This window comes from Leptopilina boulardi, unplaced genomic scaffold (assembly GCF_019393585.1).
Source record: "Leptopilina boulardi isolate dan_hultmark-lab unplaced genomic scaffold, ZJU_Lbou_2.1 LbouV2_150, whole genome shotgun sequence".
NCBI lineage: Eukaryota > Metazoa > Arthropoda > Insecta > Hymenoptera > Figitidae > Leptopilina > Leptopilina boulardi.
This window is the reverse complement of record NW_026137697.1, coordinates 302,889-327,934: the sequence shown is the minus strand read 5'-3', so window position 1 is coordinate 327,934 and position 25,046 is coordinate 302,889. Positions and strand designations below refer to the sequence as shown.

General features: G+C 24.0%; 2 protein-coding genes across 7 annotated transcripts in view; one reads left to right on the top strand and one right to left on the bottom strand.

Annotated features, from left to right (window-relative positions):
* The first annotated feature begins 720 nt into the window (after positions 1–720).
* LOC127276642 (Y+L amino acid transporter 2) lies at positions 721–24,300 on the top strand. 3 transcript variants are annotated; one of them, XM_051297225.1, is made up of 14 exons: positions 721–895; positions 1,667–1,907; positions 2,039–2,123; positions 7,448–7,721; positions 7,821–8,067; positions 11,523–11,648; positions 12,626–12,764; positions 12,885–13,008; positions 13,161–13,361; positions 13,467–13,541; positions 14,243–14,402; positions 14,733–14,825; positions 15,120–15,175; positions 15,652–16,354. In XM_051297225.1, exons 4-14 carry the CDS (start codon positions 7,455–7,457, stop codon positions 15,805–15,807), a joined length of 1,644 nt encoding a protein of 547 aa, XP_051153182.1. In that variant the 5' UTR covers positions 721–895; positions 1,667–1,907; positions 2,039–2,123; positions 7,448–7,454; the 3' UTR covers positions 15,808–16,354. The 3 variants fall into 3 exon arrangements, with proteins under 3 accessions (XP_051153182.1, XP_051153183.1, XP_051153185.1); XM_051297228.1 differs by lacking the exon at positions 15,652–16,354 and adding an exon at positions 17,176–24,300 and having other exon boundaries at positions 726–895; positions 1,667–2,123; XM_051297226.1 differs by lacking the exons at positions 15,120–15,175; positions 15,652–16,354 and adding an exon at positions 17,176–24,300 and having other exon boundaries at positions 724–895; positions 1,667–2,123.
* LOC127276641 (G protein-coupled receptor kinase 5) overlaps positions 24,278–25,046 on the bottom strand; it is a 29,734-nt gene continuing 28,965 nt past the window's right edge. For all 4 annotated transcript variants that reach the window (XM_051297224.1, XM_051297222.1, XM_051297221.1 and 1 more), the window contains one exon: positions 24,278–24,974. In XM_051297224.1, coding sequence (XP_051153181.1) covers positions 24,879–24,974 — 96 coding nt within the window. In that variant the 3' untranslated portion in view covers positions 24,278–24,878. The remainder of the gene's footprint in view (positions 24,975–25,046) is intronic.

Genomic DNA, 25,046 nt, shown 5'->3' with positions numbered 1-25,046 from the left:
GGTCTTCGAGGAAAATGAATCTTAATATCTATATAAATACAGTGTGTATATATATATATATATGCAATTACAGAGAGTGCTTTTAATGGTGTGTAGCCTTAGTCGCAAATTAGAAAATTGCTCTTAGATAATTATTAATTGCAATTTATATTGACGGCTGGTACACACGTTGTTAAGACAAACTTGTTGGACAAGCGTTGATTTGTGCCTGTCTCTTTATCGATATGCTCAATTTACTCTCGGGGCTGTTTACTTTAAAACTTTTTACCAACACTAGCTGCACTTTGCATGCAAATCTGATACAAAGTAATAATTATAATATACACTATGTAAAGTTATAACTACGAGGGGTGATAACGTATATAATAGCGAACGTGTGACTCAACTGAATTAATTTACTTTATTACAATCTAACTATATATAGTTTAAAATTTTTTTTAACAACATTAACCACACGTGGTTTTTTTTTGTATCATATAAGGTGATTCACCTTTTCTATATCGATCTATAAAAAAGTTAATTTAAAATATTTCAAAAATGTAAAATATCTAAAATTTTTACAAATCAGTAAATTAGATTTGAAAATTTTTAATTATTATTTTGAATGGAAATTAAATTTAAATTAATTAATTTTATATGGGAACAAAAAATGAATATAATTTCGAGCTTAAGGGTCTGTATTTTAATTTTTTTTTTTTTTTTTTTTGATTTTCCAGGATGTGATCCCAAGGACCTGTTTGGATTGTCGATGATGACGTAGCTGGATCCAGCCTCCACTGGTATTGATCTCTTGACGTCATTCAAGGGCGTCCCACGTTTCTCGAGCACCACCTTAAACTAGAACATGGGATTTCAATTTTTTGAAAAATGGTCGATTTTGGCAATACGAAAAAAGGTATTGACAAAAATTACTTTTTTTCCTGTTATATTAGATATCGAAAAACTTTAAATAATTAAAATATTAAAAATATAAAGTAATTAATCAATTTAATAATTAAATAATTGGACAAAATTAGTTATAATTAAGATTGATTCAAAAAATATTCTAAATAGAAAAAAAATTTCCAATTCAATAAATTATCGGTATAATTCAATTTTTTATATGAATTTTAATTGATTTAAAATTAAATTATAATAAAAAAAAAAATTAGCAATATTGGAAAAATAAATAGTGAAATTTCTGAGTGTAGATCTTTCGAACATTATTAATATTAATCAACTAATCGTTAATTTTATTATCAAAAACAACGTCTCGAGATTTATTTCATTTTCATTAATCGGTAAAATTTAAAAAAAATTTTTTTCTATTAAAATATTTTCACTGCAATTTCCTGTTAATTTTTTTTTTATTTTCTATTTAAACATTTTAAATACAAATAATATTATGATTAATTACGACATTTATTAAGGTAATGAATAATGTTTCTTTTACAATAATAATTATTTCTCGAGCATATAAAGCAAATTTTTTTAATTTTTCTAAAGTTATCAATTTTATTGTTTACAATAATAGATTTTTATTTAAAAAAAAATTTTTTTCTAAGTAAATTTATTTATAAAAATAATTTAAATTCAATTTTTTAAAAATATTTTTTCATATTGTAAATAAAAACTTTTTTTTTTGTAAATTTTGACAAAAATTCTAAAAGATCATTGTCTTTTTCAGAAGAGAAGAAAAAAAATGGGGAGAAAATAAGATTTTAATGTTTATGAGTTTATTTTTTTGGGGAAAAATAAAGAGAAAGGAATCGAATGTGAGAGAAAGAGAAAGAAAGCGCTCGCGCAATAGAAAGGGGAATCAATCTGAGAGAGATAGCAAAATGAGGAAGCACAGGAAGCATATACAAGTCATTCAGACTCGAACCACCGTGCCGTACAAGTTGTGGTTGCGTCTAAAAAGTCTACCGGTACGCGTGACAAACTGATTTACTTTCAGACAAAAAAAAAAAAACAAATTTTATTTTATTTCACTTTTTAATTCAAAATTGCAAAAAAAAAATATATATTTTTTTATTTCACAATTGGCATAATGTTTTAGAAATCCGTGAGTGCCTCAATCTTCAAAAGTTGGTTGATTGACAAGGAATTTTTTGAAATCGATTACTGGGAATATATTTTACTCTGTGAGTATCTTTTTTTTTTCTCTAAAAAAAAACAAAATTAAAAAATACATAAAAATATAGTGAACATAGAAAGAAATTTAAAAAGGAAAATAATTTCCTAAAAATTAGTTATTCAAATTTAAATACATAAATGAAAATTTGAAATTTTGGAGAATTTGATTTTTTTTGAAATATTTGTGGAAAAACTTTACAGGATTGCTGATATAAAAAAAAAAATTCGCAAATTAATTTTTAGATGGGTCAATTTTAGAAAAATATTGATATTAAATGGAGAGAATTTTTAGAGGGTGAATTTCTGTTATGTTTGATTTAAATTTTCTGTCCTTGATAAGTTTTTCACGAAAATGGAGTTGGCAAAAAGCGAACGTCGACCCACGTGGTCTATTGATTTTCATGAACGCCTCTAGCAAGTCTACGCCTGGGTTCCAGAAATATAGGGACTGTTTCATCCTGACTGAATTGAATATATCTTGAAATCCGGTTTCAGTTTAAATTGACAAAGCGTTTTCTATTTTTTTATTTTCTCTACATAACTCTCATATATTAGTTTTAATATTGAAAAATTCATTTCTATATTATTGGAAAAATATTTTTAATTTATACTGCAAACTGAAATAAATATAATATTAAATAAATTAAAATTGAAAGAATAAAATTTTAATTATATTTAAATATTATATAATTATAGATTACAATGGACTTTTTTCTATGTTTTTTGTATTTATTTTACAACTCATATTTTATTCTTTTTTTTTTTTAAACCTATTGAGTTAGATGACAAAAAAATTTAATAGTAAAATTAAATTCAACTATTTGTTTAAAAAAAAAATACATTTCATTTGTAAGTTAAAATTAATTTTTCCAATAAAATACAAGTGTAGTTTTATAAATGAAATATTGAAAAAAAATAGTAATTTATGAATTATAGATATATGTATCTGAAAAGTAGTAACGGTCTTGACGTAAAACAGCCATAAAATCGATTAACGAAAAATGATGATGTAACTTGTGAACTTTCGCTTGAGGTCAAACCCCATTTACTTCAAACAAAAAAAAAAAAAAAAAAAAAAAAAAACCGAAATATAATCCCACACTTCAGGAATCATTTCTTCTTTCAAGAATCATTCATATAAATAAAAAGCAGGAAATTCTGACAAATTTTCATTATTGTTCTCCAGGAGTGTTTAACATTTCTTGTTCCAAATTTTTATAGAAAAAGAATTCATCAGAATTTCTTTTTTTTTATACATTAAAATTCATTCATTATGAAAATATACCTTATTTTTGTTTTTATAATTGCTTTCATAAATCATTTATAAAATTAAAATAAAAAATAAATCTTCAAAATATTTAAATTGAATCAAAATATGAATAATTTTCTCACTGTCGACGGCTGGCAAGCGAGTTTTTCAAGGTCGAGGTTTTCTATTACATCCATTCTGTTATTACATATATATATATATATATATATATAGAGAGAGAGAGAAAGAAAAAAGAAAGAGATCTCTTTTGTAAAAAGAAAGAGAATGGGGGGAGGGAATGATTGAATAGGAGCAAAGCGTGAGTTGCATGCGGGACCAATGAAAAGTGAATTCGAAACTCACAGAAGCGTTGCATTCGTGTCCTAGGACTAGAAATGTGTAGCTATTTACTCACTTTCGAGGGGGTAAAAAAAAATAACCCCTCTCGTATAGCGTGTTCTAGTCCAGTTCAGGGGTTGAATAAAGGTTCTCTCTTTCTTTCTTAACACATGGTACCTCTCGTACGTATTTGTAATTTTGTTGGGGTTGGTCTCTCTCTTTCTCTCTCTTTCTACAACGTTATTATGTTCCCCCATTAAATGCGAGACCAACCGAAGCAGTAGAAATGCCAGCCAAAGCTTATCGTCAGGATTTTCTTTCACGTTAAATCACAATCTTTCATGAAAAAATTTTGCTATTCTCTCGTGATTGATTTTTAATTCTATTCTTTGGAATATAATAAATTATTTTCTATATAATTTTTTTTTCATGGGATTCAAATTATTATTGACCATTAATTTTTTTTTCCGAGGGTTGTAAGCCCCCTTTCCAAATTTATAAATAATTTATTCCTTCTAATGAATATTAAGCAATCTTGTAAAGAAAAAAAAAAAATATTTACATTTCTCATGTGATTGCACTTCACATCTTTATCAAATACCATTGACACTGAGCTGTTGATTTGATTTAATGTCTCTCATTTATCAAAAAGATGTAAGAATAATAATTAAACCATTTGCACTAAATCTGACGCATCCTGGAAAAAGTATTCTTTTTTCTTTTATTAGTAGCTTTTCGTAGGGAATTAACAGATAATTCATATTTTTTTTTAAAACTTATTATTAATTATCAATTAATTATGTTTCCGATTCTAAAATAGCCCTTGTTGACATTTTGCAAAAATTGTAATTTAAAAAAAAAATTATTTTTTGCAATTAATTTTTTCTTTTTTATTTCACTATATTTTTATGTATTTTTATTTCTGCTCGAATAAATACAATTTAAGAGATTAAAACTTAAAATTTGATATTAAGAGGAAATTTTAAATTTTTGAATTTTATTATGTTAAAATATTCTTGTTAAAGAATAAAAATAGAACGATCGTTTTTGATTAATGTATGCAATTAAATAATTATCAGTTTCTTATCAAAAAAAAAAAAAAAAACCTTGAAAGTTTCTTCCAAATTTAAGTGCAATCTTTACAGTTAAAATTTATTAAAGAAAAAAAATTTTTTTTCTCTTTTGAATAATTGTCTTATTTGTTACAAATAATTTTACCATTATTATCAGTGAAATATATATATATATATATTCTTTCTCTATAAATCTCTATAAATATAATTCAAATGAATTTCCGATAGCAGAAACGTGACATGAGATGAGATTTAACCAACTATTTAAATGAAAATGGTTATTAAACTAGAAAATTTTGCAATCAACAATCTTAGTTTGTGTTAAAAACATGATTCATGAATATTTTCCCCTCGATAAATAATTTTCTGCTAATAAATATAATAATTATCGTTAAAAATTTGTTTAAATAAATTAATTTTTTTTCCGTTTATGATTACAAATAAAGTTGTTTTTTTTTTTTTTAAAGAAAATATTTCTTCAACTGACTTTCAAAATAGAAATTTACTTGCAATTTGAAAAAGAATTTGACATTTTGAGGAAATGATAAAAAAAAGGTTAGTTATTAATGTAAATTTTTAGTTTTAGAAATATAACATTTCTATAATCAGAATACAGGATATAATTATCTAATTATGTATTAGTCATGTATAATTTAAATATTAGCAACTTTTTTTTTTCATAAATATATAATTTTGTTATAATACATAATCTGTTAATTATGTATCGCAAGCTTATTTGAATTTATTTGCTCTAGATTATAATAATAGATTTTAATTTGATATTAACTGATATGCGTTCATAGTTAAACTACAACGGTAAATTCCTTTTTTTTTATAAAGTTTATTTATTATTTATTTTCTTTTCTTATAAAAAAAACCTTTTTTTACTATTTTTTTTTATTATTTTGTTTGAATTTAACTTAAATTTATTTCTACTTTGTTTGTAATTCTATTACTTTGTTTTTTATTTTCTGTTCAAATTAAATAGAGTGCGGATTTATTTTACATTAATCTTATTTTTCTTAAATAAGATTATATACAAATTATTGTGATGAATAGGAGAAATAAATAATTTTTCTAATTCACAGCTGACACAGCTTCTTTTTAATAACTAGAATTTGTCCTTAATTGCAATGCATAAGTTCTTAAGCAATAAATCAAAGAGATAAGTAATATATCATAAAGAACAGAATTATGTCGAGTTAAATGAAATTTTCTAAATATTAATGTTTCCTATTGTTTAAAAAAAAAAAAAAATTATTTATTACCTTTTTTCGTGAAAATTTTCGTAAATTAAATTTTTAGAAATTTTAGCCTTTTTGAAAAAAGGAATTTTTAATTTGTCATTAAAAAATATTTTTAAAGGAACCACTCTGGTGTGAGTGATTTCACTGTAATGTAATTTGTAAACAAGTCTTGATTACTTCTTTTTTTTTTTTGCATTTAATCAAAAGAACAAGTTTTTATCGTTTAATGTATGCTTATATTATTTCTGTTCTAAATGACAAGAATCTTAATATGCATAAAATTGTTCATGCAATGAAGGCGTAGACCTTTCTCGATCATTTCATTGGTTGAGAAGATAATCACACCTTCATAAGATAATAATATTCATATTATCTTTCCTCACACTATATAATTTGTCTATCATGTAGGTATACCAAAATGATTTTTTTTTCTCTCATTTATAATTAGTTGAGAGGTGAAAGATTGCAAGTAACCTTTTACATATCCGTGTATGTATTTTATTTAAAAAAAAAAATTTTTGTATATAGGAAATGAATTTTTTTTTGTCCCCTCTAATGAAAATTAGGGTTTGAATTATAAAAAAAAATATTTAATAATTTTAATTATAATTATAATCAAAAAAAAAAAATTTTTTTTGGAAAAGAATTCTTCTAGTATTCTATTTTTAAAGTTCATTGGAATATTATTTGCCGCGATGTATTTAATCATGGACTTATAGATGCGGTTAGAAAGATTCATTACACTGCAGAAAGGATCAGTTCAATGTAATCTGATAAGAAATAATTTATTCCTTCTCATGTAATATAAACTTGTAGGCTCGCGAAAGTTGTTTTCAATTTTATCATTAGCATTGTTGTTAATTAAACGAGAGTTTGTCAATAAGACTGGAAAATATGTTTACATTTCTTTTTTTTTTTTACATTTTCCGATAGTTTAAAAAAAATTTGTAAATTAAACGGAAAAAAGAATCATTAACTTAATTAAATATTCCAACAGTTGTAAATGAAAAAAAAAATATTAATGAGACTTTTCACAACTTGAGTATCAGTTAAGTTATATAAAAGTATACTTATATAGAAGAACTAAAAGTTTCGTGCCCGACTTGTTTTGCTAATGGCGAAAGACTTTTTTTTTTTTTTTTTTCTCTCAAAATAACAACTTCTCGAGAAATTGATCTTCTTCGTCTCGACGGCACGTATAAAACTGTGATTCGTTACATGTTGAAAATTCAATGATTTTGCTTTAGGAAAAAAAAAATGTATTATTCAAGAAAAAGAATATAAAAACCTTCAAGTGAAATGAAAGAAAAGAAAAAAACAATCTGTGTGAAAACCCATTCATTTAATGAAAAAAAAAGAAAAATAGGAAATAATTTAAAAATTCAAGAAGCAGAAAATTAAAATATTATTTTTTTTTGTTACAGAAAAAAAATGTCGAAATCGGGAAGTATAAAAGGAAGTATAAAGGGAAGTTTAAAGGAAGGAGAGAAAGGATCTTACGATCCTGTTCCAGTGAGTGGAGATGGAGGCGATGAAATAAAATTAGAAGCAAAAATGTCACTTCTCAATGGTGTTACAGTAATTGTTGGTTCAATTATTGGTTCTGGTATTTTTGTTAGTCCAAAAGGTGTTCTTGAATATACAGGAAGTGTCAATGCCAGTTTAATAGTATGGACCGCCTCAGGTCTCTTCTCAATGGTATTTATTTTACATTAAATTTTTTTTTCTCTAAATAATAATTTTTCAAAAATTATTTTTTTTTTGAATTCTCAATTTTTGTTAAATTTTTCATTTAAGGTTGGAGCTTATTGCTACGCTGAACTTGGATGTATGATAAGAAAATCAGGAGCCGATTATGCATATATAATGGAAACATTTGGGCCATTTATGGCCTTTGTACGATTATGGATAGAATGTATGATAGTGAGGCCTTGCAGTCAGGCAATTGTCGCTTTGACTTTTAGTAAATACGTATTGAAGCCTATGTTCCCTGAATGTGAACCACCTGCAGAAGCTGCCGCACTATTGGCTGCATGTTGTATATGTAAGTAATTTATTTAAATTCATTTTACAAATTTATTAATTTATCTATTAAAAAAATTTAACAATGGAAATTATTTAGCTTGAAATTTTTAAGTTTTTATAAAGGAATTCTTTATTCAGAATTTAATATTTATTTTGCAAGGGTTATTAGATCGTAAAATAACAGTTTTTTTAAAAAAGAAACAAATATTATTGTAACGGTAACTAATAATTTTTTTTTTTTTATTGTTTTTGTCGTTTCCCTAACATGCCACAATTCCACTTTAATGGTTTCTCTCGTTTCTTCTAATGATGCTTTCGCACGTTAGACTTCTCTTCATGTCTGATCGATAAGCCCCACAGTCTAATTGACTGATGTGGCTAACATTTCAATCGATTTTTTTTTTCTCTTCTATACACGCTTTTCGCCCCCTTTTGTCAGACATTAAAATTTTAATTAAAGAAATTTCAACTTGTAAAAATAATTTTTAATTAATTTATTTAATTCGGAATAATTATTGAATTATTCAATAAAAACATATTTTTTTTAAAAATAAAAATTTGTTCAAATAATTCTATTTTTTTCAAATTTATAAAATAATAAGTTCTTCTAAAATTCTATTCTGTTATTAAATTAAGAAAATTTCAGTTTCAGAGAATATTTATGTGTTAATTTGAAGACGTTTTTTTTTTTTAATATTGAGAAGAAGGGAATAAAAATTTGCCTAGACAAAAATACTTGAGATGGTTTAGAAGCGAGTCAATGGCACAATTCAAGGGCGTCACGTGTATCTCGTGCGACTCGATTGGCATTAGTAGGTCTAGATCATAAGCGCTTTCGACTTGTGTGAGACCACTGACTTGAAGAATATGTCATCAAATAAGAAAAAAGAAGAATTATAATCGTTCAATGTTTAAAATAACAACATATTGACGTGACCATTTATATTTCTATGTTGGGGATCTGTTCCACGAAAAATTTGCAATGAGTCTGATGCAATATCTTGCAGAATCTCGTGAGATGCGACCTCGTCATGAGTTTTTACAGAGCACCTTCTCTCTTCAATCTATTGTCCTTCTCAATCGTGTTCTCTCTTTTCTTGCCTCTTCGTCTTTTCTTATATATAGTCTTCTTGTGGCTTTTCTCAGTAAATATTGAAGTGGCCTTTTTCAGCACCCCTCCATTCTTCTTCTCCTCGTGAAATTGATTGTTTGCGACCTCTTTGGATATTATCTATGGGGACGACGACGCTTCATGAATTACTCTTTGCGATCATCATCCGTTATTATGTTATTAAATTACTTTCGATTACATCAAGATACGATTGATGCTTTTGACTGAAAGCGAACAACTGGTTACGTTATTGAATGAATAATTTTCTTCCACTCGAATGAATGTTATAATATATATTTATTCCAAACTGGAGAACTTATCTAGGACTTAATACTTGACTTTTTTTTTTTCTTTTTTTTTTACTGTAGAACTCAATTCTCGAACGATAATTGTTACACTTTTTTTTAATTATGAAATCTAAAAGATTATTCTATTTTTTGTTAGATATTCGTTTAGATAAATAGAGAAATTAAAAAGAGGCAGTGTTTATATTTAAAAAATAGAATTTAATGTAATTAAAAAAGAATTACAAATAATTTTTATTATTCCAAAAAAGTTTTTTTTTTTTTTTTCTACAGGATTCTAAATTTTTTGAGATATAAAAATGAAATCGTCAGGTAATGATGAAAGATAATAGAAATACATAAGGGAGAACTTGACCTTCTGAGAGATACTGAATGACTACAAAATACGATACATTTTATGATTCAATCAAGTCTTGCGGTACAGATTTTACACAGAGTTTTTTTTTTCTCGAAATCAATTTTAACCAAGGCTGTCGAAGATAGTTACACATTTCTGATCAATAATTTATTAATTTTTTTTTTTTATTATACGTTAAAATCAATTTTTAAAAAGAATTTCTTCTATCCACTCAAAAACGATAATTTTTGTGTGTATTTTTTAATAATTTGTATTTAATTATTATATGATTGATAGTAAAATATAAATAATAAAATATCGTTTTGATGTCAATTAAACATTAGCTTTCAACTAGCCTTGGGGAAATTAATTGAAAACCCATTAGTCAATAGGAATCGTTTATTATATTTTCTTGCGAATCTCTTTTGAGAAAAATATAAGAATGTAATAAACTTTAATTGTTTTAGTAACGAGCACATTTATATGTTGGAAAGGTCAAAAGATATTATATTTAAAAAAAAAATGATTAAATTATAACTAAATAACTCAATTATGGGAACGTAAATTTGTAGGAAAATTAATTAATTTTTATATTTGTTAATCGCTGAGTATTTAACGGTCAATTACATTTTTCAAGGATTCGTTTTTTTATACACAAGTTCCTTTTTATTTTATGCCAAGTTCAAGCCTACAATTTAAAAATATTACTTCAAGGGTCTCAAAACAAGTTTTGATTTAATTAAACGACAGATACAATTTTCCTGTTTGATTTTTTTTTCTTTAGCTTCGTCTCTCCTTGTAATTTAACTCTTATCTTAGAAAATTACTGACTTTTCTTGTTTGTTCTGCTTAGCAGTAAAAATGCTGTTAATTTTTTTAAAAAAATTTTTTATTTTATTTACAAACAATTTGAATAATAATTTAATCGTTTTGGAAGTTTTGAATATTTTAAAATAAATGTGAAATTCAATTAATTTATTAAAAGAAAAATTAATTTAATTTATTTTTTTATTAAAAATATAATTGATTTTTTTTCTTTTTTGGTAATAGAAATAAAAAATAATTACTGTTTATAATAATGCAATTATATATTAGTAAAGTAACAAGAAAATTTAAAATTAGATAAACATTGAAAGGATGTATCACGCGTTTTGCAAGTAGTGATAGGAGATTGCAGTCAGACATTAGTCAACAATCAAGTGTCAGTATAACTTAATTTCTCTTCATAAATCAGAACAGACTGAGAAATACGAAATGAAGTCAATCTGTAGGGAAAAAAAAGAAGAAACAGTTTCTGAGCTGTTTACAGGAAACTGGGTCAACCTATTTCGTATTAGGGTGCAAGGACATAAAATGTCAAATGCGTTCCATTATCTTTAGTGATAATAATTTTTTGTCAAGATCCAAATGAATTTACGACTGTATATTAATTAATTTTTTACTGATAAAATTGAATCACTATAAATAGTTCAATCAATTAAAAAACACTTTTTTAAAATTTTATTTATTTAATTACTAATTTTTATTTTATATATATATATATATATATATATATATATATATATATATATATATATATATATTTGTTATATTATTAAATAATAAATGATGTTATGACAAAAAAATTGACAATTTAATAATATCGTAATCAATATAATTATTTTTTAATAATTTAAATACTACTATTAATTAATTTTAAAAAAATTTATCTTTTTTTTCAGTTACTTTGGCGTTTATCAATTGTTGGGATGTAAAATGGGCGACAAGAGTACAAGATGTATTTACATATGCCAAACTTTTAGCTCTTTTCATTATTATATTTGCTGGTGCTTATCAATTCTGTACTGGTGAGTTTTATTTTTTTATTACAAAATTTAATAATTAATTATATTTATAACTAAATTGACGATAGTTAAAAAATATTTTCCTATTTTAAAAATTGAATTTGCCTCAATTTTTAATACAGAAATTTTTTTTTGATTTACATTCCTAAAATAAATAAATAAAAAAAAAATTTCTTATCCCACTGAAAGAAGAAAAAGAAGTAAAAGTAAGATCATTGACCCTTGAATTACCTGAGATGATTCAGCTGTCGAAGTATTAAAAAGGAAGTAGATAAAAATTTCATTATTCCAAGGACACAATGGAATTATTTTATCTATTTCCCAAATTTAAATTCAGGCTATTTTCTCTATTATAATAAAAAAATTCTATTATTTAATACTATTCTATTATTAATATTATTATAAAAAAATTATTTGTTTTGCTTTAATTAAATATAAATTAATAATTAATTATAAATTAATATTAATAATAATTAAGAAAAAAAAATATTACGTTATTTAGAAAGAAAAGAATTATTTTCAAAAGAATCATTAAGTAAACACCGCTTTTCGTTTGAGGGTAATTGATTTGAAAAACACTTCTGATAAAATCATGAAATTTGTGTCAAACTCTTATGTCTGTCGAGTGTCGGCCACTTGCCGGACGAGACAATTTGCCCAATCAGAAAGGTGGTTAAATAGCGATCATACATATAACAAGTCGCGTAAAGAATCTTTAAATTGATCTATTCATCCGCCTAAGAGCTTCTATACTCGACATCTCTTACAAAAAAAAAGCTCTTCTTTTTTTCCCCCATCTATCAATAATTCTAAGCAATCTATTCTCACGACAATTTTCTTATATTAATTTAAAAAAAACAAACTATAAATCTTTTAAAAAAATTCCTGAAAATTGAAAAATTATTTATTACAAGATTTAAATTAAAATTTTCAGTTTCTAGAAAAAAGAGAATGTAAATTTTTATTTTCTATTGTTTTAGGACACACCGAACATTTTACATTTGAAAATTCAAAAACAGAAGTAACCAGCATTGCGCTAAGTTTTTATTCGGGTTTATTTGCATATAATGGTTGGAATTACTTGAATTTTATCATTGAAGAATTAAAGGATCCAGTGAGGTGAGATATATTGTTTTCTCAATTTTTTTTTTTTATATAAATTAATACAAAATTTCAGGAAACAAAAAATATGTAAATTCGAATTTTTTTTTTTATATGTGAAATTTATTCTTATTTCAGAAATTTGCCATTGGCCATCGGATTATCATGCACTTTGGTAACAATTGTTTATGTATTCACAAATGTTGCTTTCTATACGACTCTTAGCCCTCTTGAAGTATTGGGAAGTGAAGCTGTCGCTGTGGTAAGTGAATATCGTAAAAATAATTTCCAGTATTAATTAAAATTTAATCATTTTCATTATGTTACAATTAATTTTTTTTTTTTATTAATAAATAAATGTTAATAAATTGATTTTTTTTTTTGAGAATTTATTTTACTTTTTTTTAATTTCAGACCTTTGCTAATCAAATATTCGGTATATTCGCTTGGACAATTCCCGTTTTTGTAGCATTGTCATGTTTCGGTGCAGTGAACGGTATTTTATTGACTTCATCGCGTCTTTTCTACGCGGGAGCATGTGAAGGACAAATGCCAGAAATTTTGACAATGATTCAAACATCAAGATTGACACCTGCACCTGCAGTTTTGTGCATGGTAAAATTTTAGTTATTTCTATTTTTTTTAAAATTACTATTATAGAAATAAGAATAATTTATAATTAAAATTTATGTGAAATTCTTTTCTCTCTTTTTCTTTCAGGCTCTACTGTCAATGGTGTATCTATTCTTTCCAGATATTAATAGTTTGATTAATTACGTAGGATTCGCTACTTGGGTAAATATACAAAAAAAAAGAAAACTTTTTTTCTTCAATAATTTTAAAATATTTTAATTTTTTAAATATAGATAAATTATTTTTAAATTTTGTGAAATATTTTTAGGTAAAATTTAAAAATATAATTATTTTCTAATTTCTTATTTAATAGAGAAAAATTGTCACTATAACAATTAATTAATGAAAAAAGTAAATGTGAATGGAATTATAAACTTTAAGTTGAATTGCGCTACTTTTGATAAATGAGTAAATCGAGCACTGCCGGCAAATGTTGTGCAATTATTTTAACAAGACATCTCTGTTTGCTCTCGTTTGACTGGTTTACAGAATTTCCTTTTTTTCATTTGTTCAAATTTTAAGTTGTCAAATTATTAAAATATCTCAAATTAATTTCAATTTTTCTATTATTATTTCTATTCTATATTAATTATATTCTATTAATTTTAAATCTAAATTATTTATTTTTTCAAAGAGATTTATTATTTTATATTTATAGAAAAATCATGAAATTAAAGGAAAGTGTGTTAAAAAAAAAAATGAAGATTTGTTGTATAGAATTAAAAGTAGAAATCGTTGTGAAATGTATACCTGGAGGGAATATTTTTTTTTTTTTCAAAAAGCGCCGGATGAATAGTAATTATCTAATTGACGGATCCACTTATCGTAATGGACCCTTTATTCTTTGCCTTTCTGTTTTGTAGCTTAGCATAGGCGTATCGGTTCTCTGTGTTCCTTGGCTGAGATGGGCTCAGCCTAATTTACCAAGGCCGATCAAGGTGAATTTAGCATTTCCCATTGTCTACATCCTCGCGACTTTATTTGTTACAATTGTTCCAATGTACGCAAGTCCTCTTGATACTGGTAAGAAATCATAATTATATATTTTTTTCTCCTTCTATCAGTTTTTCATTGAGAAAATCTTTTCTTTTCAAAAATTTTTTTGTTCACTATTAACATACATGAAATATTAATTAAAAATATTATTAATTTATTATTCAAATATTTTTCCTGTAAAGAGAACAAAAAGTACAATTTTTCGATAAAAAAAATAAAAAAATTGTTCTTTTTTCACGAAAAATATTTCAAATTTTTTTCTTATTTGCTTTTCTTTATTTAGATAAAAATTTGGACATATAAAAACATATTAATCAATTAGTATTTTTTTTTTTTTAATTAAATTGAAATTTTTAGGATACGGTTGCCTCATGATACTTTCTTCAGTACCTGTGTACTTTTTGTTTATTGCGTGGAAGAAGAAACCAAAATTCTTCCAAATAGGTGTTGGTGAGTAAATTTTTTATACATATTAATAAATTTTTTTTTTCAAATTAAAAAATAAATTCATTAATTTATTTAATTATTTTTGAAAATTTAATCATTTTCGTATTTATTTTGGAAAATTCAATTATTTTTATTATTATTATTATTATTACATACAATTTGACAATAATTGAAAAAGATTCCGTTATTATAATTTTTATCGAGATTTTAATATTTTCTGTGGAATTATTTTGAATAATTGAAATTTCATTTTTGTTTTTATTTTACATTTGCTTTTAATTTATCTGATTTCTACAGGCGCCGCTACAAAAGGTTTGCAGAAGCTGTTGGTCGTCGTCGGACCAAAATCTAAGGTTCAAAAACACACTATACAAATTTTACTCTTTCATATGTCAAGCATGCCTTTTATTTTCTTTTCTCCATATTTATATAATTAATTCCCTTTTTTTTTATCTATTCACCATGTTATGATACAGTCATAAGTCATTGCACAGTATTTATTTTCTTTTATTAAATTTAATTTAATTTCACATTTTTCAGAAAATTAAACATAATTTTTTTTTACAGTCACATTTTTCAAATTGATAATTTTTTTTTAGAAAAAAATTGATTTAATTAATTATTAATATTTTGTGTTAATAAATTAAATTTATTAGAAATTTTAATTTTTAGTAAAAATAAAATAAAATCTATTTTTTTTTTAACACAAGGAGAGAGTATAGAAAATATTTATCAAAACTTTCGAGTTCGTTATAATAAAAGAAAACAATGTTGACGTCATTGATTAAGAATTTCTTTTTTTACATTATGGCATACTTTAAATTTTCAGTTTGCATGTCGCATTGAACATCAGAACTACAAAACACGCTCCACCGTTTATGGTACATACCTTGTGGAAAAAGAAATTGGCGATAGTGGCTTTTCAAATGGATCGTCTCTAATCAATGATCTCGAAATTTTTTCCCACAATTGGAATAAATTATGATCACAATTTTAATATAGGAGTCAAGGAATTACCTGTGATAATTGTTTATAAAGATTTAAAAAAAAAAAAACGTTTCAATGAAAAAAGAAAACGTTAAAAATATTATTTAATTTATTGTTATATAATATTTTTCTGTTAACTTAAATTATAATTGTTGTTAATTTTTTAAATTCACTTTAATAGATTACTAGTTATTAATTAAATAGTTAAATAGTTCATTTTTAACTATAAATATTAATTTTTAAAGTAAAAGAATTTTAAAATCAAGAATATTAATATCAAGTATATTTCAAATGAGAAGCCAATTTCTTTTTATGGTTCGATGTATTATTTAGGGACATGGTGATAAAAAAAAAAATCTATGTAATTATTAAACGAGAGATACTGAGGTTTTGTTTGCAATAATTATTAATTCGATTTGTAAATATTCTGAAATATTGATCTCATATTATTCATAATTATTATTCTGCCAAAGACAATATGTAACTTAGAAATGTCACAAATAAAAATTTATATTTTTTTAAAGAAAAAAATCGAGAGATTTTTTTGATTTAATTCAAAATATTAATATATATATTTAATGCCATATATTATTATATCAAAGCGAATTGAAAATTTGAAAACACAAGTGTGGGAAGAAAAAAAATTGAATGTGTCGTATTTTTTTGTTCTTTTTTCGTGACCAAGTGTTTTAAAGTGATATCATGTGATTTATCAAGTGAAGGAATTAAAAGTTGAATTTCAATATTAAAAAAAAAACATCACGTAATTACCTTTATTTTTCTTTGAACGTAAGATAACTACTTAAGTCGAATATTGACTTAAATTTCACCGTATCGTTTCGTATTAAAAAAATTATTTAGATTTATTGTTTCTTCTTTAAATTTTCAAAAAAGAACTTTTCGTGAAAAATTGAAATTTGTTTGAAAAATTGTTAAAAAGCAGAATACGAAACAATACCTCAATTCTTTGTTGATAATTTTGTTTGTTATATAATAGAGATTTACAAAATTGGAAGCGAATGACAATTTAAAAAAAAAATACAATATATAAATCTCAAAACATTGCAGACAGAATCTCAAAATCTTTTTGAATTTCAAAAAAGGGCAATTTAATGAAAATTTTAATTCAAAAGTGAATTAAGTTAATTTAAAAATTAATTAAATAAAAATTGAATATATTAATTGTATAAAAATTAAGTAAATTCAATTGAATTAAAATTTTCACTCTGCAATTGACTTTTCCACTATTTTTAAATATGCTATATGTGAATAAATTAATATTTAAATATTCTATATATATAATTTCGTAATTAAAAAATAAATTCACATCTTTCGAATAAAAGAAAATTTTCAAATTTTGTTTCAGTGAATTTCACCAAGTTTCTGCAGAAGATAATGCTCGTTGTCGGCAAATCGAAACCAGCTCAGGTTTAAGAAAAGCTGATATACTCTATAAAAAAAAAAAAAAAAATTGTTGGTGATTCGCTTCTCTCTTCGTCTGGCACGAAGTTCTATTAATTAAGTAAGAAAAAATGATATAAATGAAAAAGATAAAAAAAAAAAGCTGATTGGAAAGACATTTCACGAACTTTCCATACTGTATTCTTGTCTCTCATGAAACGAAAAATGCGACCGGTCTTCCAAAACAAAAAAAAAAAAGAAAGAGTCAATCAGCCATTACGATTGGAGGATCCAAGCATCAATTGTTTCTTAAATTCTAATAATATAGTTATTAGCTACTCGCTTCTAATTTTCGAATCAGTAGCAAATTTGTAAATAAACAGAAAAATTCATTACAGAATCAAAAAAAAGGAAGAAATAAAATGTTCGATACTAAAAAAAATTGCTATTGATAATAACAAATAACAGATAGAAATAATTCATTAACAGAATTTATCTGCTTATTATTGTTATTATTATTTAAGAAAAAAATACAAATTCTCATATGGAAATTATTTCCAGTCGCAAAGCAATTTTTTCGATTCTATAATGAAAAACATTTTCTCTTTTTGGAAAAGTGGAAAAACTGCTTCTGATTCGATATAAAAAAAAAAAAAAAAAATCTTAAATAATCTGATTCAATTGCTGCTGTACCATCAAATAACATTTAGTTTTAACTTTTAATGAGTCATTATTTTTTAATTTCTTCCAATCAGTATTATTCATAATCTCCAATGATTTAAAATATTATTTTATAGAATTGAACATTTTTTAACTATTTTGATCGTAGAGCAGCATTATTTAAATAATTATATATGAATGTTTAATTATTCATCATTTTATCAAATGGGAATAATAACGAAAAAAAAAAAACAATACGTATTTATAATGTATTTCAAATAATTCCGGCAAAAATCTTGTGAGGCTATCAAAATACAATTCGATTTTTCACATTGTGAGCAAAAAAAAAAGAAAAATCGTCACTCTTATACACTGCCTTGATTTATCACAAAAGCAAAACAATGATGCAAAATAGACAATATCACACTTTGCAGACTCTATTGATTTGTCTCGAGGAATTGAGTATTATTATTTTTTTTTTTTTAATTCAAAACGTGATAATTTCCAGTGATTAATTTATTCGATTTTTTAAATTAATTTAATAAAATTAAAGTAACTTAAATAATTTTTTTTAATTTTTCTATAATTTAATTCAAATAATAATGAGAATCAATTTGTATAATTTTGATAATCTATTGTTTTTGTAGTGATTTTAATTTTCAAATATTCTGTCAAAGTATTTTAAAAAAACTTTACAAAAAAAAAAAAAAAAAAATGGCAGATCTCACGTAAAAAGTCGTTAACGTGCGCCGGCTATTAGTTGTAATTTACAAATTGACTGCCATGAATTTTAAATGGACAATATTATACAAAAAATTTTTTGAAAATGGTCCTAAATCACCCTCTGCATTAGTGATACGAATTTGCATATAGTATTGAGAAAGTATTTTTATTACAGAAGAAAAAGAAACACTTTCCCTTTAACATTCCATTTAATTTCATATATTTAGGAAATATTTCTATATTAATTTCTTAAATTTTAAAAAATCCATCTAGAAACAAAAAAAAGCGTAATTATACTCATTTCTATTAAGAATAAACAAATCTAAATATTTATTCAAAATGCCAGTTCATATAAAAGATATCAAATACAAGTTACATTTGTTTATTATAAAAAAAAAAAAAACAAAAAAAAAAAAAAAAGAGAAAAATAATGTTACGAAATAGAGATTAGAGCAAAGGATAACTTTTCAAAAGACAAGAAAAACATATCTTCATTTTGATGGATTTACAATATTTAGAATCTTGAAGAAATTTTTTAAATTTTTATTTAAAATAGTTATATTTAAATTAAAAGAAAAAAAAATCCAAACATGAGAAGACAATAAAGTCTTTTTAAATTTCGTAGCGAGTTGTAAATAATTTTAAATTATTATGCTGTTTGCTTGTATTGAAAAAAAAACAAAAATACTCTACGATTACAATAGTACGCTGATAGATTTTTTATACGCCTACTTATATAACTCACATTTTAAAACTGATAAAAAAAAGAGAAAATATTATATCGTCAAACTGTTTTTACTCTAAGATACAATGCTTAAAAAATAAATTAATTTTAGTGATTTGAGGAATATTTTAGGATATTAAAATAAATTTTTAAAATTGTATTTTTGCAGTTAATTTTTTTGAGTAGTGTAATTTCTAATTAAGTCTTTTTTTAACATTAGCGTTATATTTCTAAACGTATTATTAGCTTTTAATCTTTTATTTTTTTTTTTAGACTAAATAAACATTATTTTCTAATTTAGTTGTGAAAATAATTTTTATTTCCTTTTTTTGAAGATTAAAATTTTATGAAAATTTCCGTAATCTTAGATTAATTATTATTGTGATTATGGTAAAAATATTTTATGCAGATTACGCAAATATTGGAAAAATAATAATGCCTTCGAAACAATAACAAAAAATTTGTTCATATCGCTAACATTCTGCGATTTGAATTGACCTTTAATGATTTCGATAAATATCCATGAACTTTTACACGTCATATCGTTTATAAAATTGAAATTTTTTATTTAAAAAAAAAAAAAAAAAATTTGCATCACTAATTTTTAAATAATTATTACAACACTTCAATATTGTAAAGATCAATCTATATATATTTGTATAAAAATTTTAAAGAAATATTGAAGTGTCAAATTCTGTTTTTTCTCCATTTAACACATTTTTTTATTATATTACAATTTTTTTTTTAACTGAAAACATTTTAATTAAAAATTTTTATTAATTAGTAAAAAATCAAATTTTTGTATTAAATTTTTCTAATTTTCTTTTTAAGATATTTGCAATTTTTCATCAATTAAAAAAGGAGAAAAAATTGTTCTCTAAAAAATTTACTTTCTTTATGAAAAACTTTAGAAGGTGAAACAAAATTTTTTTAATTAGAACATATCTGTAACATCTGATATTCAGTTTTCAATCGAGAAATTTAATTATATAAAAATTCTACGTTTAATTAATCAAATTTCGAATAATGTAAAATTGAATTTAAGGAAATTTGACTTGAAACCTATTTAAAAAAAATATATATATATATAATTTGCCAAAATTAATTTAAAAATCCTCAATATTTCCGTAATTTAAAATTCAAATAAATTCTAAATTATTATTTTACTTGTTTAATAATTCATAACTTCATTTATTGCTCGACTTTTAAATTCTTTAAAAAGTCAATTTTTCCTTAAATCCAAAATAAAAAAAAATTAGAAATTAGTTTTAATGATTTTAAGATTGTAATGAAAGTTTGAAAAAAAAGCAATGAAGGTAAAAAAAAATGTGAAAGCAAATTATAAACTAAATAATTAAATACATTACCACGTGACAATAAGGCATCGACTGAAAATTAATAATGAAAAAAAAAAAAAAATGAAGACATACTAAAATAGTAGAATGCATTTGATATATGATTATATTATTATTTTTTTATTACGTTCAATATCAATTGTATTGTGTATATGTAATAAATAATATGTGAATTATCTATTATATAAGATTGAATGAGCACGAGTTGTGTGTGCAATCCTGTAAATTTTAATGTTCCCGGTTGAATAAATTGCGGTACAGGTAGCTTAGGATCTGAATGAAAGGAAAAAAAAAAACAAAAAAAAAATGTCAGAATAAGCGAACTGTGACAATACAATATATGAAAAAAAAAGAAAAAGCAAAATTTTTCAATTTATTTTTAAAATTATCCCTTAATTTTAGAGAATTTTAATTTAATCGAATTTTAATTTTTTAGTAAATTCTTTACAAAGTTTAAAATTTTAGTTTAATGAGAACTATATATATGCAACGAAAACTTAAATCTAGAATTTGAAATAAAAAAGACATTCCTAATTCCGTATAAAAGAGCGTGGTTTTATAATTTATTTCTGAATACAAAGACATGAAAGACCAAAATGTTGATATTTAATTTTAGCCAAATAACATACATTTGTTGTCAGTTTTTTTTTTCGTTTTTCATTTTTTAGATTTGAGGAGGCTACAGTCTCGTTTGGATTTAAGAGGTACAATAGAAGTTTTTTTTTTTTTTTCTCTTAAGATTACATAATTCGTCGGTTTATTGTTCCCGGAAAATAAAGACAAGACATTTTTTAATTTAATAAAAATCTGATTGACATTTGAGCTTTTATTTCGTGTTTTGCGCACCTCAGTCCCTAAAATTTCAAGAAAAATTTTTCCAACAATTTTAAATTATTTAGAAAAGAAATCAAAATAAGGAAAATTTTTTTTCTTTTAAGGGACTGAGACCGTATCGTCAGTCGATTCGCTGATATATGAAAATTAGTTTTTTTTTACACTCACACATGCACACACATTTATATATGTATATATATATATATATATATGTAATATTAATGTTCGTTTCTGATTTTTTTTTTTTAATATTTTGAATCCAATAAGCTCCTCTAATTTGTGAAGTGTATTTTTTAACAGTGATGAACATTGATTTTATGAAACAGAATGAACACATGTGTATCAATATGCAACTATCTAGATTTAAATTTGTAAATTTAGACAGTGAATTAAGCTTGAAAATACAGACAAATTGCACTATGTAATTTTTTTTTGTTTTTGAAGAATGCGCGAATCGTAGGACGAAACGGCTCTCTTTACTAATTTTATTTCCTTTTTTTTAAATCTATCGTCGCGCACCATCCATTAGAATTTAATATTAAATTAATTTAAATTACTATAGTTATCGCTTACAATTAAACATGTACATTACGTTCTTAATTGTTAAATACTTATCGACCAGTGGAGGAGCATCTGGCACACAATTTTCCCCATTTTCAATTTAATTAAAAGCCTTTTGTATACAATAAAATAAAATAATGGACAAAATTTAAATAAATAGTTCTTATTTAATATTTGTTTAATTAATTAAATGGTTTTAATAAAATAATTCATTTAATATAGTTGAAAATTAAATTTATTTTCAAATAAAAATAACTAGAATTTATTGGGAATTTTTTTTTTCTTGTTGCATTATAATCGAGAGCGCTCCTCCACAGAATTTAATTTGTTAATATCGTAATATAATACATTTTTCCTATAATTGCCAACTGTGACTGCTTCGGTATATATTTTGCTTGAAATATACGGAAATCAATACACAGAAGCAGTAATTCGACTCGATAAACAACCTAACATGTTGCTTTTATTTTTTTCAAAATGAAAAATTTGTTTTTGTTTCTGATAATTTTTTGTTGTTTTTGACAACTTTTTTTTTTAAGAGTCTGGAAAAATAGAGAGTTTCGATGCTATTTCATTTTTTATTTATTATTAGGAAAAAAAAAAATTGCTAACGCCAGTAAATGTAAAATTACATTTTTTTCTCAAAATCTTTTTTTTTAATTAAATATGAATATTAGAAAGTTGTTAAGTTAAAAAATGAATGAAAATTACGTTTTTTTTTTTTATCAAGTAGCTTCGAAACTTTCTTCTATTATATAAATATTTGGAAATACATTTATATCGTACGAATATGAGCGAAAGCGCAAAATAGCGCTGAATTTGAGTAGCCACAGACACTCATCTCATTCTTTGTGTATTTTAATTAATTAATTAATATTAAATATTGCGCGAGACACAAGTCTCTCGCATCGAACATGTGTATTATTTTAAATATATTTAAACTGGCCACGGATTTCGGAGATAATTGAAAAATCACACACGTGAACATTACATTGGCCACAGTGGTCGTAAAAAAATAAAAATTTCATTAAAATACTTTTTAACAAAGAAAAAAAAAATTAAAAAAAAAAAAAACTTTGAAATCTTTAAAAACATAAACACTCTCAAGCCCCTACGAATTTTCACACTGTACATCCTTTTTTTTAATTATTTCATTCATTTTTTTTCATTTATTTGTAAATGGTGTCGGTACAAAATAAAAAATTACTTTCTGATCGTTTCTTTCTTCTTTTTTTTTTTTGTTTGTTTGGTATATATCATAAAGTTTCACAAATTCGAAACATTCTACGTGTGGCATTATAAAACATTTTTATTTTCATTTTTGATCGGAGCTCTGTGAGAAAAATAAAATTTTATTCCAATTCAGGGAAAGTATTTTACAAAAAACATTTTTCTCCTTAAAAAAATTACAAAATTTCTAATACAGTAGAAAAATTTTCTTTTAAACGTAATCCTGCATTTTTTAACATCTACAAAATTTACGACGAAAAATAGCATCCGATAAATTCTCTAACTTGGGGATTAAAATCGATTAAAAAAAATAATAATAATAATTCCCTTCACACTCGCAATTCGTACTTGCTCAAAGCATTATTCCAAAACAGAAAAAAAGAATAAACAAACAAACAACATTGTAAAATGTAAACCTGGTCTATCAAAATGTTTCATCAACAATATACAAGTGTATGAGAATAAAAAGTATTTGAATTTAAAAAAGATAAACACGTTAAAAATATTCTTGTAAAAAAATATCACGGAAATGCGCGTTATAAAGGAAAATGTATGAATACATATTCTGCCAATTCATACAAAATTGTACCATTTGTGCTATTTTGTTGTTTTTTTTTTTTTTGAATTTATTTTCTAAAAAATTTTCTTTTTCTTTCCCATTTTCTAGATTTTTTTTAGCAAACGATTGGTATTTTCAGTATAACTACTGGTAAAAAAAAAAGAAAAAAAAACCCATAGGAACTTCTCAGTCCAATATTTAATAAAACACTCTCGACACGGCTCAAGTTTTCTTTTTGTCTTTTCGCGGAAAGTACTGTTACAATGATTCTAGTCCCTAACTAAGCGTATGCAAAATGATCTAGGTACGATTGCCTAATAAAAATGTATTTCCTCACACTAAGGACTAAAACTTCGTTTCATTAATCGCCGATCTCCATCAGCATGACTATTTTGTGCTCAGATCTTTGATTTCATTGAGTAAAAAAAAAAAAAAAAAAAAAAACACGACTCAATGTCACCCAATGTGGGATGGAATTTCAAGGAATTGTTCCCCTTGATAGAAAAAAAAATCTCTATTTAGAAAAAAACGAGAATTTCTTTTTTAAAATTCCCAAAAAAAAACCCTCACTTTCGTTAAAAAAAAAAATCAAATCTCTGCCATTGAATTAATTGATGAATTTGGATAATTAAGTTGACTTGCCTCGTACAATAGTTGTCCAAGTACATTAGGCGAATGTTCTACTTCAAAATGTCGTTTACTCTCGTTAAAATTTCTTAACTGTATAGACTTGTAGAATAATAGAATTAACCAATTGATGAATTTGAATAATTAAGTTCTCTTGCCCTGTACGAAAATTGTCCAAGTGCATTAGGCGAACGTTCTACTCCATAAATTCGTCCATTCTCATTCAAATTTCTTAACTGTAGACTTACAGAAAATTGTTCATTTAATGGATCGTTCATCGTAAACATTATAATCTCGCTAAAATGTCGTTGTATTATTGAAATACAACGTCTAATGATTCCTGAACGATGCATCGTCATTGTCGATGTGCTTACAATTCCAGATTCCATTCTGGATCAGCTGGCAGGTATTTCGCAATTCTGATTCTGTAAGAGTTCTAATAAATGACGTTCCATTATTGGCATTTGTCTTGTGCGTGCACTCTGTTTCTTCTAAAATTTCGATAATAATTTTTTAATATATAAATTATATTTTATTAAATTTAATTTCTCTTAATTAAATTT

Coding starts and splice junctions, on each gene's coding strand:
- LOC127276642 (XM_051297225.1), top strand. CDS start 7,455: ATGTCGAAATCGGGAAGTATAAAAGGAAGTATAAAGGGAAGTTTAAAG. Junction 12,765..12,884: donor GAATTAAAGGATCCAGTGAG/GTGAGATATATT, acceptor TTCTTATTTCAG/AAATTTGCCATTGGCCATCG. Junction 13,009..13,160: donor GAAGTGAAGCTGTCGCTGTG/GTAAGTGAATAT, acceptor TTTTAATTTCAG/ACCTTTGCTAATCAAATATT.